Source organism: Notechis scutatus, chromosome 2 (genome assembly GCF_049901735.1).
Source record: "Notechis scutatus isolate UNSWTSFEM ecotype Mainland chromosome 2, rNotScu1.2, whole genome shotgun sequence".
Taxonomy (NCBI): Eukaryota; Metazoa; Chordata; class Lepidosauria; order Squamata; family Elapidae; genus Notechis; species Notechis scutatus.
This window is the reverse complement of record NC_142010.1, coordinates 26,900,840-26,914,522: the sequence shown is the minus strand read 5'-3', so window position 1 is coordinate 26,914,522 and position 13,683 is coordinate 26,900,840. Positions and strand designations below refer to the sequence as shown.

General features: G+C 49.0%; 4 protein-coding genes across 6 annotated transcripts in view; 3 read left to right on the top strand and 1 right to left on the bottom strand.

Moving 5' to 3' along the window:
• The window catches only part of LOC113428434 (class I histocompatibility antigen, F10 alpha chain-like), an 86,877-nt gene extending 76,112 nt beyond the window's left edge, over positions 1-10,765 (bottom strand). The window contains exons 1-3 of one of the 3 annotated variants that reach the window (XM_087953901.1): positions 10,596-10,765; positions 894-1,172; positions 10-285 (exon numbers count right to left, since the gene is read on the bottom strand). In XM_087953901.1, the coding sequence (XP_087810027.1) occupies positions 10-285; positions 894-1,172; positions 10,596-10,665 (625 nt within the window). In that variant the 5' untranslated portion in view covers positions 10,666-10,765. The remainder of the gene's footprint in view (positions 1-9; positions 286-893; positions 1,173-10,595) is intronic. The other 2 variants (XM_087953899.1, XM_087953900.1) reach the window with 2 other exon arrangements.
• The window catches only part of LOC113428608 (major histocompatibility complex class I-related protein 1-like), a 684,789-nt gene that overhangs the window by 11,594 nt on the left and 659,512 nt on the right, over positions 1-13,683 (top strand). The window lies entirely within an intron of this gene.
• LOC113426549 (major histocompatibility complex class I-related protein 1-like) overlaps positions 1-13,683 on the top strand; it is a 405,199-nt gene that overhangs the window by 290,239 nt on the left and 101,277 nt on the right. The gene's annotated exons all lie outside the window — the stretch shown is intronic.
• Positions 1-13,683, top strand: part of LOC113429845 (antigen peptide transporter 2-like) — a 127,831-nt gene that overhangs the window by 98,778 nt on the left and 15,370 nt on the right. The window lies entirely within an intron of this gene.

Genomic DNA, 13,683 nt, shown 5'->3' with positions numbered 1-13,683 from the left:
GATGCTCACCTGTCCTCAGCAGCGTCTTCTTCCCGTAGGACAGGTGCTTCTCCAGCCACTCAATGCAGGTTTCCTCCAGGTAGGCTTTGTTTCTCTGATTCAATCCTTGATCAGCATCCCGTTTCCTCTTGCTGATCTGGGCCTGGGGGACGGGAGCCACCCAGGTGAGGGTCTCCTTGTCGAAGGTGAGGAAGGTCTTCCCTTCATAGCCAAACTGCTCAAACCCTGCTTTGCTCCCGTCTCTCTGGAGTTCACAGCCATACATCCACTGCAACGTGTGAAGGCCTAAAAGACAGACAGGGGGATGGTTCAGGGGTCTCCGTCAAGATAGGCAGAGACCCTCCCTCCCTGCAGAGACCTTGACACAGGCACTGACACCCCCATTTCCTCCCTAGAGTTCAAGGGAAAGAAAGCCCCCATCACTAGCCACCCTTCTCCCCTCCCTCGACCTCCCTCCCTGCATTTCCCCCCCAGGATGGAGCCCCTGAACCTCCCCAGGAAAAAGGAGAAGCTGGAAAAGACAGCAGAGGATCCCAAGGGAGACCCAGAAAAGGGGGAGTCACAGAATAAACGGAGGGACTGAGACATTTCCATCTTTCCTTCTGCTCTTCCTCTGCAGGGGAGACTCTTGGGGGGAAAGGAAGGGATCCCAGAGAGAGAGAAAAGTTGCCTGAATCTGCAGCTGCAAAGAGGGACTGAGAATCTCATGGCCTCAAAGAGGATCTGGTCGATCTACACATATTGATTAAAATAAAAGAATAAACATATAAAAAAAAGACTTTTTAAATGGTGTGGAGGCTGCTTTTCCCTTTCAAGGGACCCCCCCTTCCCCCCTCTCTGGTTCCTGGGGAGGGGAATATGGGGCCAGAGGAGCCACCAGACCCATCACTCACCTTCGCTCTGATTGTAGCGAATCCTCAGAGTCTCCAGGTGTTCTCTGAACGTATCCTCAGTGCTACGAGCTATCTTGGTCTCTGTCTCCCAGTACTGGGGATCCTCCTTCCCCACATACTTCTCCATCCAGGAGACTCGAGGCTTCATCCTCTCGCTGTGGCTGTCGTAGTGAACAAAGACCTGACCATCCACATACCCCTCAATGACAAAGTGGGGCAGCCCCTGACTGGGGTCTAAGATGGAGGTGTAGAAATACTTCATGGAGTGGGAGGAGGCGCCTGGAAGGGACCCAGAGGGGAAGAGTTAGGGGGCTTCAGTCAAGGGCCCTGATCCCATGGAGGCTCCCACCTGAGGCTCTGAGGAGAATGAAGGAAGAGGAACAAGAGATGGAGCGACTGAGAGGGAAAGAAGCAGCTTCTGGAGGGCCTGAAGGATTGGAGGGCAGGGAAGGTCTTCAGCTGCCCCAATTGTGCCCTCCCCTCTTCCATCAAGGCCTCCCACAAACCCCCTTCTGGGTTGCTCAGTCTCTGCCCCAAGGAGGCTGCAGTGGCCCCACAGGGAAAAGGGCGAATTCCACCCACAGAAGCTCAAAAGCAGCAGGAAACCCCTTAGGGGAAACCCAAAAGTGGGAAGGGAAAGCGAAGGAGCAGCAATGAAGCCACGGAGACCCCAGATCTTCCTCCGGTCCCCCTTCCCATCGCTGGGAAATCCCCCTCCTCCCAGAGTTCAGCCGTCTGAGCAGGAACCGGCCTTGAACCCGGGACTCAGAGGGGCTCCCCCTCATTCCACAGAGAATTTCACTGGGATCATCCCAAAATTGCTTCATTTCAGCAACCCAGTTAGGGCCCTGAAACCATCATCCACGGACGCTTTCCATTGGACCAGGTTTCCTCTGAATCTCACCCTTCACTTTCTGCAGAAGCCGCTCTGAAACCTGTCCTCCTCTGGGGCTGATCCTGCACTTTGTCAGGCAGAAATTGTTATGAACTAATAAAAACTATTTAATAAAAACTTGTCAACCTTAAGAGAAAAGCAGGCTCGTGATCCTGCACCTTTGATTGGCCCATGGATAGCGAGCTGGGATTGGTCCTTACGGAGCAGCCTGATTGGCTATTAGCTGAACATCTCTCATTGGGTACAATTTAAACGGTTGAACGCAAATCATTGGTTAACGGGTCAGCAGCCAGCTCTATAAAAGAGCTGCTGCTGCCCAGGGTTTTTGCTCTGTTCCTAATCGTTAATAAAGAGTTGAAGTTCACTAGTTCTCTGCCTCGTCTCCGTTCCTTCCGCCCATGCTCAGAACTTAACACTGGCGACGAAGGTGGGATGCGGAGACCATAGAGCTGACTGAACACTACAGAGCGCCAAACAGAGCACGTGGCTGAACGTGCACCAACAACGGCAATATGGCCAGCGGTGCTATACCACCCGCTCCATTTGACCCGGCAAACGAAGACTGGGACTCGTATATGGATCGGTTCCAGATGTTTCTGGAGACCAATAACTTAAAGGACGCTACGACCGGCAAGAAGCGAGCAATATTCCTGACCCATTGCGGGCCTGCCGTATTTAAGATGGCGAAATCACTTGCAAAACCGACTGAGGTGAAAACGATGGATTAGGACACCCTCGCGCCCCTTCTACGGGCCCACTATGCACCCGCAGTGCCAACACTTGTCCGTAGGCATGAGTTTTACCAGAGGGGCCAACGGAAAAGTGAAAGTCTTGCAGACTTCATCGCTGACCTCCGTAACTTGGGTGGCCTCTGTGGGTTTTCAAACCTCGAAGAAGCCTTGTGAGACCGCATAGTTCTGGGATTAGATAACTACACGGTACAGAGCAAGATCATGGCCAAAGGGGACATCGATCTTGCCGATGCTATCGCAGACGCTACCGCAGCAGAAGCAACCAGGAAGTCGGCCACTCGAATGCGCCGCACCAACGCACCGCTCCGTCAACTCGCGAATGATACCTCGCCTCGCCCTGAGAGGCACTCAACAACGGCGCACCATGAGGACCTGGAATCCCTATCAGAAAGTGATGAGGAAGAGGTCAACCGACTCTGGTCGAGCGAGACCAACAAAACCAACGATTCCGCGACAATGCGCGGGTTGTGGGGCAAACCACTCACGATCCGATTGCAAATTCCTCGACGCACTCTGCCGTTCCTGTGGAAAAAGAGGCCACATCGCAAAGGTCTGTAGAAGCAAGTGAGCGTCCAGCCCAAAGCGCAGGGAGAATAACTGCAGCCAATCTACAGGATTCCCTCCTGCGAATCGAAACCGCCAGAACCACCAATGGAACAACCACTCCTATAGAAATAAAGCACCTGCCACTTCAACGAGACGAGAAGAGGCACACCAAACCATTACCATCGGCCATGCTTCATCCTTAGATGCAAGAAAGATCCGAGTGAGGGTCGCCATCGAGAACCAACCTTGCGTGATGGAAGTCGACTCGGGGTCGTCTCTCTCGATGGTTTCCTGGAAGACCCTCAAACAACTAATCCCGGCCATCCATCATCAAGACCTCAGCCTCCAAAGGATCATACTCAAGGATTACCAGGGCAACAGAATCCCAGTCATTGGTTCCAGCCAAGTCCAAGTCTCCTTCAAAAATCGTACCGCATCACTACCGCTGACCGTCGTCGACCGTGACCAGCCTAGCTTACTAGGCCTACAATGGTTCGCCCCGCTCGGGATCGAGGTAGCCGGCGTCCACCGAGCCGAGAGCAACGACTGGGAGGAGTCTCTCGTCCAAGAATTCCAGGATGTTTTTTCAGAAGAGCTAGGCAAGTACAAGGGGACCCCAATATCGTTTAACCTTAATCCTGAAGTAGCTCCCATCCGCCTTAAGCCTCGTTGGGTGCCTTTTGCACTAAAACCAAAGATTGACGAGCAGCTCGATAAATTAATAGCCCAGGGTGTTTTAGAACCAACCGACCATGCCCGTTGGGAAACCCCAATTGTAACACCCATTAAACCAGATGGATCATTAAGAATTTGTGGGGATTATCGGGCCACCTTGAACCACGCACTTCAGCAGAGTGCTTACCAGTGGTTCAACACCTTCTCCACTCCCTGAGTGGTGGGAAGATATTCGCTAAATTGGATTTAGCACAAGCATACCAACAGTTGCCCGTAGATGCGGAAACTGTGGAAGCACAAACTATCGTTACGCATAGAGGCGCTTTTAAGTGCAATAGACTCCAATTCAGAGTAAGCGTAGCTCCGGGAATTTTTCAAAGTTTGATGGAGAGACTTCTACAAGGCATAAAAGGGGTCGTGCCATATTTTGATGATGTTTTAATCACCGCCCCTAATAGAGATATCTTAGAAAAGCGTCTCAGAATGGTTCTATGGAAATTTAAAGACGCCGGCCTGAAGGTTAAAAAAAATAAATGTCAACTGTGTACTCAGAGGGTGGAGTTCCTTGGATACCTTCTCGATAGTCAAGGAATCCATCCCACTGATAACAAGCTAAAAGCAATTAAAAACGCCCCAACACCTAAAAATAGAACAGACCTCCAAGCCTTCCTGGGGCTCATTAACTTTTACAACATCTTCTTGCCCCAGAAGGCGACCGTAGCTGAGCCCCTACACAGACTTCTCGATAAAAGAGCAACCTGGGTCTGGGGACATCGAGAGGAACGCGCCTTCCAACAAGTGAAAAATTTACTAACCTCCGACGCTGTATTGATGCAGTACAATGAGACTTTACCCTTAACTATTACATGCGACGCTTCACCGTTTGGAGTGGGTGCAATCTTAAGCCATGTACTACCAAAGCGGAAATTAAGCACCAATTTGCGTTTTTCTCACGAACATTATCAAGGGCTGAAAGGAACTATAGCCAACTCGATAAAGAGGCCCTTGCTGTTGTATCTGCTGTGAAGCGCTTTCACAAATACATGTATGGACGAGCATTTACGATAATCACGGATCACAAACCATTGCTTGGTATTATAGCGGAGACAAGCCAACCCCCTATATATTATCGCCAAGAATGACTCGTTGGTCTGAGTTCCTAGCTGCCTACAATTATCTGTTGCAACATCGCCGGGAAAGCCATTCCCCACGCTGGCGCTTTAAGCCGTTCCCCACTTCCGGAAATCATCAACGACCCAGCTCCAACCCTCACGGCGCTCCAAATCGAAACGCTGCACTCGCCGCCACTAACAGCGAGGAGACATTGCCATCGAGACAAAGCGGGATCCTGTCCTGGCACGAGTTCTCAGCTGGGTCGAACGAGGATGGCCAGCCGACCAACTCCACGGCGACTTCGCGCCATTCAAGAATCGGCAGACAGAACTTTTCTCCCAGAAAGGCTACATTCTCTGGGGGGATAGAGTCGTCGTCCCAGAGAGGCTACAACAGACTGTTCTAAAAGTATTATACGATGGACATCCGGGCATCGTGCGCATGAAGGCGCTCGCACGAAGCTACGTGTGGTGGCCGGGCATCGATAAGCAGATCGCAGCCTGGGTAACCATGTGTCGGAAGTGCCAAGACGTTAGCAACGCCCCACCTAAAGCGACGCCAACCGAGTGGGAAACCCCTCGGGGTCCGGGGTCCCGCATCCACGTTGATTTTGCGGGACCCACCAAAGGACACACGTTTTTATTAACAGTTGACGCCTATTCAAACTGGCTAGAAATCCAGAAGATGAAGACAACCACAACGGAGTCAGTCATTAACAAATTAAATAAATTATTCGCAACGCATGGGTTACCAGACATTTTAGTTTCTGATAACGGTCCCCAGTTCACTGCCCTAGCATTTGAACAGTACCTAGCGGACGGGGCATCCGCCATGCGCTAACCTCGCCAGCGCACCCTGCGAACAACGGAAGGGCGGAGCGAATGGTACAATTCGTCAAAAAACCCTACATAAAATGGACTATGGGGACATCGACAACAAGCTCAAGCCGAATACTCCTGCTTCAACACATCACCCCACACAGCATCACGAATAAGACGCCTGCCGAACTACTAATGAGGCGGAGACTTCGCTCCCACCTCGATCGTCTACATCCTTCTTATTCACCAGAAAAACCTTTCGGATCTAGCGGGAAGTGCCGCAAATTCAAGGTAGGCGACTTGGTGTTTGCTAACCATTACCCAACCCACCGGCCCCAGATCCTACCGCCTACAGACTAATGACGGGAGAGCATGGAAACGCCATATAGATCAGCTTCGATCCAGATTGCCAACCACCTCCCGCGACTCCCTAATTCGCAAACTGAGGGGGGAGGGGATATCGAGGAGACCGAAAACGAAATAGATGACGATGTAATCAAGGGCACCCAGCAACCCAACCAAAGAAACGCGCAATCTGAAGAAGAATCAGGGAGCAGGGTGGCATCACCGCGGGAAAATAGCACGAGGGAGGCAAGCCCACGGGACCCGGAAGTAAGCTTAGGAGACTGGGATAACAACAACGATAGCTGCGCCGAGTCCTCCCGCACAGAAACGGAACTAGCCGTACCAGACAACCTTAAAAACACTCCACCGGAATCGGACTGCAGACAAAAACCGGTGGAGCAGCGAAAATCAAACAGGCAGGTAAAACGACCTGCATATCTACGTGAGTATGTTACAGCACCCCTCAAACGGAACCTAGGGGGAGGGGTGTTATGAACTAATAAAAACTATTTAATTAAAACCTGTCAACCTTAAGAGAAAAGCAGGCTCCTGATACTGCACCTTTGATTGGCCCATGGATAGCGAGCGGGAATTGGTCCTTACGGAGCAGCCTGATTGGCTATTAGCTGAACATCTCTCATTGGGTACAATTTAAACAGTAGAATGCAAATCATTGGTTAACGGGTCAGCAGCCAGCTCTATAAAAGAGCTGCTGCTGCCCAGGGTTTTGCTCTGTTCCTAATCATTAATAAAGAGTTGAAGTTCACTAGTTCTCTGCCTCGTCTCCGTTCCTTGCGCTCATGCTCAGAACTTAACAGAAATGCCCCTCAGCCAACTTGGGAGGGGATTGTGATCCTGGCTACTCAGCTCTTCCCATGATCAGTGAGTGCAAGGTAAAGGCCTAAATCAGAGTTCCTCAGACTCAGCCATTTGGACTTCAATTCCCAGAATTCCCCTCACCCTATAGAAACCCAGGGGGCCTCTCCACCCTGCCCCCACCCCCTGCCCCCACCGGGGCTGATTGGGAGTTCCTGCTGAAAACACCCATGTTTTTTTGGGGGGGGGGCTCAGCTGGGGTCCTCTCCCTAAACTCATCCTCTGTGGGGAGGGTCCTGTCACCTTTAAAGCCCCTCTGGTGAACCAAAGATTAAACACAGAAGATTATTTCACTTTCCATCATGCAAACTCCTGACCGAGTTTTTCCAGCCCTTCCTTGGAGGACAGGCTCAATTCACAAGACATAAAACTTTACTAACAACAAGGAAAAAAATCACATTAAGTGACCATTTAGTTTGTCAAAATACAAACTGGGAAGAGACTCTAAGACTGCCCAATGAACAGAAAAAAACCCCAGCTTCTAAGCGGGTTAAAAGAATCAAAAGAAAATAAAATGCTGCTGGGAAATCGATTCAGCTGGAAAATCCCCAAGGCCCCTTTGTTGGAAAATCCCCAAGGCCCCTTCCATTCTGAAAGCTCTTCAGGTCAGAAATTCTTCCAGGGCACCCAAGATTTTAAAGATCATTTTCAGGATCATTCATGGGATTTATTTGGGCAGAACCAGGGTATGCATACAAAAGGGCAGGACCTCCAAAGCCCAGAGAAATAAATGCAGGTTGTCCTCGACTTATACCCATAAGTGAGCCCATATTTTTTGTTGCTAAGTGAGACATTTGTTGAGTGAGTTTTTTCCTCCATTTTACAAATTTTCTTGCCACAGTTGTTAAATGAATCGTTGCAGTTGTTAAATTAATAACCTGGTTGTTAAGTGAATCTGGCTTCTCCATGGACTTTGCTTGTGAGAACGCTGCAAAAGGGGCTCATGTGATATGGGGAGACTGCGACCGTCATAAATATGAACCAGTTGCCCAGCATCCAAATCTCGGTCACATGACAATGAGGATGCTAAAATGGTCATAAGGGTGAAAAATGGTCATACTGTCACTTTTTTCAATGGTATTGCAACTTTGGACACTAAATGAACTTTTGTAAGTCGAGGACTGCCTGTAGTCCCACTGCCCATTCCCTCCAGTATGGCCTCCCAGTCCTTCCCAGTCCAAGGCAAAGGCCTGGGCCTCCTTCTTCCTGCTCCTCCCCACAATCCCAGGGGCTTCTCAGAGCTTTTGGGGAGAGGGATCCCAGATCCACTTCCTGCTCTGGGGAGATTTCAGAATCCAAAAGGGATCACAGAATTTCTCTAACAGAAGGAGGGGGGATCGGACTCTCCGTGATCCAGAACCGGCTTCTTTCAGGGACGTCTATGTCCATTTTTTGGCAGTAGCCAAAGAAGCGAATACAATCCTTGGTTGTATGAACAGAGGCATAGAATCAAAATCATGTGAAGTTATCAGTACCACCTTATAAAGCCTTAGTAAGGCCTGCCACACCTGGAATGCTGCCTCCGATTTTGGTCACCACATTACAAAAAAAGATGTTGAGGCTTTGGAAAAAGTGCAAAGAAGAGCAACTAAGATGATTAAAAGCCTGGAGGTTAAAACATATGAAGAACGGTTGCTGGATTTGGGTTTGGCTAGTCTAGAGCAGGGGGGTCTCCAAACTTGGCCACTTTGAAGACTTGTGGACTTCAACTCCCAGAATTCCTCAGCCCACAAAGATGGCTGTGGAATTCTGGGAGTTGAAGTCCACAAGTCTTAAAGTGGCCATGGTTGGAGACCCCCCTTCTCTAGAGAATAGGAGGACTGGGGGGGGGGAGGGAGGCATGATAGCAGTATTCCAGTATTTAAGAAGCTGTGAGAAAGAAGAGGGGGTCAAGCTATTCTCCAAAGCACCTGAGGGCAGGACAAGAAACAATGGATGGAAACTGACCAAGGAGAGAAACAACCTGGAATTAAGGAGAAATTTCCTAATTGTTCCTGTGAGGATGATTAACAGCTTGCCTCCAGAAATTGTGGGCGCTGCATCACTGGTGGTTTTTCAGAAGAGACTGGGCAGCCACTTGTCTGAAATGCTATAGAGTAGAGCAGGGGTTGGACTAGAAGACCTCCAAGGTCCCTTCCAGCTCTATTCTGATTCTGATTCTGGTCACCATCCAGAGGTGCTTCTCATGTTTTACCTCCAACCCAACCTATTTAATGAAGAAGATCCTGCCAACTTTTAAAATGTTTTTTTTTTTTTTGAAAAGCTGCTGCATTTATATTTTCCCCGAGCAAATAACTAGGAACACCCCAAGGGCGTTGCCTGTTTACTAAAGAATAACAATACGTTTTAAATACAGGTAGTCCTTGACTTACAACAGTTTAGTGAACCTTCAAAGTTACAACGGCTCTGAAAAAAGTGACATAACCGTTTTTCACAGTTACATCCTTTCCAGCACCCCATGGTCCCCTGATCAACATTAAGCCGCTTGGCAACTGATTCATATTTATGACGGTTGCAGTGTCCCCGGGTCATGCATCCCTTTTTGCAACCTTTTGATAAGCAAGGTCCATGGGGAAGCCAGATTCGCTTAACAACCAGGTTGCTAACTGATCCACTGCAAGCTTCACTTAACAACCAGGTTGCTAACTGATCCACTGCAAGCTTCGCTTAACAACCAGGTTGCTAACTGATCCACTGCAAGCTTCGCTTAACAACCAGGTTGCTAACTGATCCACTGCAACGCTTCACTTAACAACCAGGTTGCTAACTGATCCACTGCAAGCTTCACTTAACAACCAGGATGCTAACTGATCCACTGCAAGCTTCACTTAACAACCAGGTTGCTAACTGATCCACTGCAAGCTTCACTTAACAACCAGGTTGCTAACTGATCCACCGCAACGCTTCACTTAACAAATGCCTCACTTCACAGCAGAACTTTTGGGCCCCCTTGTGGTCGTAAGTCGAGGACCACCGGTATTTTTTAATTCTGCAAACTTACTGGGGGCTTCTGAAATGGAAGAAGGAACCTCTGAGGAGGTTATTGGGCTTTAGGATGGGATATAGGGGAGAAAATGAAAATGGAGAAAGAAGGATCCTTAAGAAGATTATTCTTCCAGGGAGCGTTTCTCTCTAAACTCCGACCCTCCGGCGGAGTTCACACTGCAACCTTCGCCCAATTGCTCCACTGCAACAGCCTCTCATTTGGCAAATGACACCCAGTTGTGTTCCTAGAAATGGGCTGAATCCTCCCAGCACCAAAGCTACAAAGCGCACCCAGCCTCCTAAAGGCAGGAAAGACGGAGGGGTTGTGCGAAGGCAGCCAGGAGGTTGTGAATTGACCTGATCCCGCTTTCCAACAACCTCTGCTTTAAAACAGGGAAAGGATTGCGCTTTGGGGCTTCCCAGGTAGATTTGACAGACACCTGGAGGGGCCACCTTTGTCCTGATCCCAGTGGGGCTCTCCTGGATTTGGGGGAGGGGGGGGGGAAGCAGCAGCTTTGGGGCATAATATCAAAGTGGCCAGAGGAGGAGGGGGAGCGGACTAAAAAGAGGACTGAATCAGGAATCTCTGTCTGGGTATGTATTACCCTTTGCAGAGGGGTGGGGGTAGGAGAAAGTTTCTGTGGCACTTAAAAGGGGCGGAAACCCACCCACCCCCCAGACCCCCAAAGGGACTCACCAAAGCAGCTCTCCCTCAGGGCCACCGCCACCAACATCAGGAGCAAGAGGGGCGCAGAGCGCAGAGCCATCCTGGCCGCGATCCTCAAACCTGTGCCCCGCTTTCCGGAAGTCGCAGACAAAGAAAAAACTTCGCCCTTTGATCAACAGAGCAAACAACCCGGAGCAGGCTGGCAATTGGCCAAGCTCAACCAACAGAAAAAAGTAATATACCCATGTCTCGTAGTTGCTTGGCAGATGTCCAGGCTCAACAGGTGCAAAAAGTGAAAGTCACATCAGGAAATCTTAGGGTGGGGGAGGGGCAGAATTGGGGCTGGTGTGTGTGTGTGTGTGTGTGTGTGTGTGCAGTGAAGGGACCCTGAGAGCAATTAATCCATAGAATAGCTTGCTTCCTGGAGCTGGTAGGTGGTCCATCACTGGAGATGTTCAAAAATGGACCCTTTGATAAGGATGCTATAAGGCAGGGGTCTCCAAACTTGGCAAGTTTAAGACTTGTGGACTTCAACTCCCAGAATTCCTCCTCCAGTCATGTTAGCTCAGGAATTCTGGGAGTTGAAGTCCACAAGTCTTAAACTTGCCAAGTTTGAAGAGCCTTGGTGTAAGGTCTCTCCTGCCTATCCCACATTTTTCTGTATTTTATATCTATATCAGTTTTATTTTCAGGCAATAGAAATGTCCCCAGGAATGCCAGCCAAAGCAAAGCCTTGCCTGCAAAACATGTTTTTCTAAGAGAGGCTTACAAGAGTCATTTAAAGTTGGTCCAAGGTCCAAGAGCCAACTTAAGGTTGTCAACAGATCCAAGGTTCAGGAGTGACATTATATACACACCTGAGCTAAATGTTCTTTCCAGCAAAGAGAACAGAGTCAACCTCTCCTATAGGCTGCAGCCAACTGTCATTCATTGGAATGATGACTCTGTTGCTAGGCAATGACCAATAGGATCTCTGTTCTGCTCTCTTTTTGACAACTAAAGTTTAGCTTTTCTTTTTCTTTGCCCAACTTATATGTCAACCATTTTCCCAGCAGAGATGAAAAGCCAAAATTTCTCTTCTTTTTTTCATAGTTCATCTTTATTTCCATTTTACTTACTGATAATACATGTGCCATTTATCAGTTAACTATTTAATTGTCTATTAAACTTCATATATAACTGGCTGTGTGAAAGTTTAATGTGGTGGGTAATCGTTGTCCTGTTTGGGAATTTTTAAACCCTTCCTTTTTTAAAAATCTCATGCAAAATCACTTGTGTTTTCTTCTTGCCTTTCCTCTTTAAATTTACCATTATGTTAAACATGCATCCCAAACTCCTACATGTAGTCCTTTTACATTTAGGACCACAATATAGACTGGAAAATTTGTCATTAAGCAGTGTGGTCATTAAGTGAAACTTCATGTGAGCACATGAGGTGAATCCCTGGTCGTTAAGCAAGACATCGCATAACCATGACTTTCTCTGCCGGCTTCCCAATTGACTTTATCAGAAGCTGGAAGGGAAAGCAGTCATGGGACCTCGGGAGGCTGCAACTGTTATAAGTGTGTGACAGTTGCCCAGCACCTGAGTCACCATGATGTGACAGCAGGGACATTGTTATGGTTATAAGTGCGAGGACCACGCAGTGTTTTCAGTGCTGCCATAATCTGGAACAGTTGCCAAATCAGGGATGTTAAATTGAGCACTTCCTGGACTTGCCTCCCTTTAGGAAGTGTGTAGAGAAGAGCAACAAAGGTGACAAAGGGCCTGGAGGCTAAATCCTAGGTTGAAAGGTCGAGGGAGCTAAGGATGTTCTGTTTATGGAAGAGAAGGGTTTGTGGGGAGGACACGATAACTATTTTCCAGTCAGGGGTGGGCTGCTACCACTTCTCCACAATTCAGGCGAACCGGTAGCTAACCGGTAGCAAATTTTATGGCCAATTCGGCGAACTGGCAAATCCCACCCTTGGCTGGCCCTGCCTGCCCCTCCCCTCCCCTCCCGGGACTCCCCACACAGCCCGTGGGGAGCATCCCAGGTAAGTACAGGGCCCAAGGGAAGGCTCAGGGAGGGTGAAAAATGGGCCTTCCGGAAGTTCCGGAAGGCCAAAAACAGGCCCGTTTCTGGCCTCTGGGGGGCCTCCGGAGCCCAGGGAGGCCATTTGCACCCCACCCCCCAGAGGCTTGAGGAAAGCCTCCGGAGTCTGGGGAGGGTGAAAATGGCCCCACACCATGTTGCAGTAGGCCGACTAGGACACGCCCACCCAGCAACCAGGCAAAGAAGGCATTGCTGGACTTTTTGAAGGCCCCCCGCTCCTGCTTTCAGTCCTTGAGGGGCTGTCATAGAAAAGGGGGGAATCGACTTCTTCTCCAAAGCACCAGAAGGCAGGAGAAGAACGTTTGGAAGCATGTTAACAACAGGTCCAACCTAGAAGTAAGGAAATAAATTTCCTGATAAATTGTGTGTCAGCTGGTGCTCCATTCAAAATCCAAGAAAGAAATACTTTAGACTCCATTAATCAGAGAAAAGATATATTTTACTGGAAATCAAGTGGTAGCAACAAAAGAATTCTGAATCTGAGAAAATGGGCGCGTAATCACATATACAAAGTAATGGCAACGTTCCCACCCCCAATAGTTCAATTGGCTCATCCAATTAAAAGTTGTGTATATCATCATGTGGGCATCTCCAGGTGGTGATGAGGCCTCTGTCTGTTGACCTTGACATATTTTGATAAAGAGTTGCAGCTGCGCATAGCATAGGATAGAAACCTAAGCAAGAATCTACCCCCCCACCCAGCTTATACAGTTCTGGTTTGTAACACCTCCAGCTCACTTCCCATAACCATTCCCCCCTCCTCCCCCCGTTACTTATGACAGCCGAAAGATGCAAAGCAAAGGGAGAAAATCTTGAAGGCTGACAGTGCGATGAATTGACAAAATAGCTTGTCTCCTGGAGTTGTGGGTGCTCCATCACTGCAAATTTTCGAAAATAAACTCGGCAACCATTTGTCCAGGATGGTGTAAGGTCTCCTGCCTTGGACAAGGGGCTGGACTAGAAGACCTCTGAGATCCCTTCCAGCCCTATGAGTCCATCATCTTCGCTGTCCTTCAAATGCAG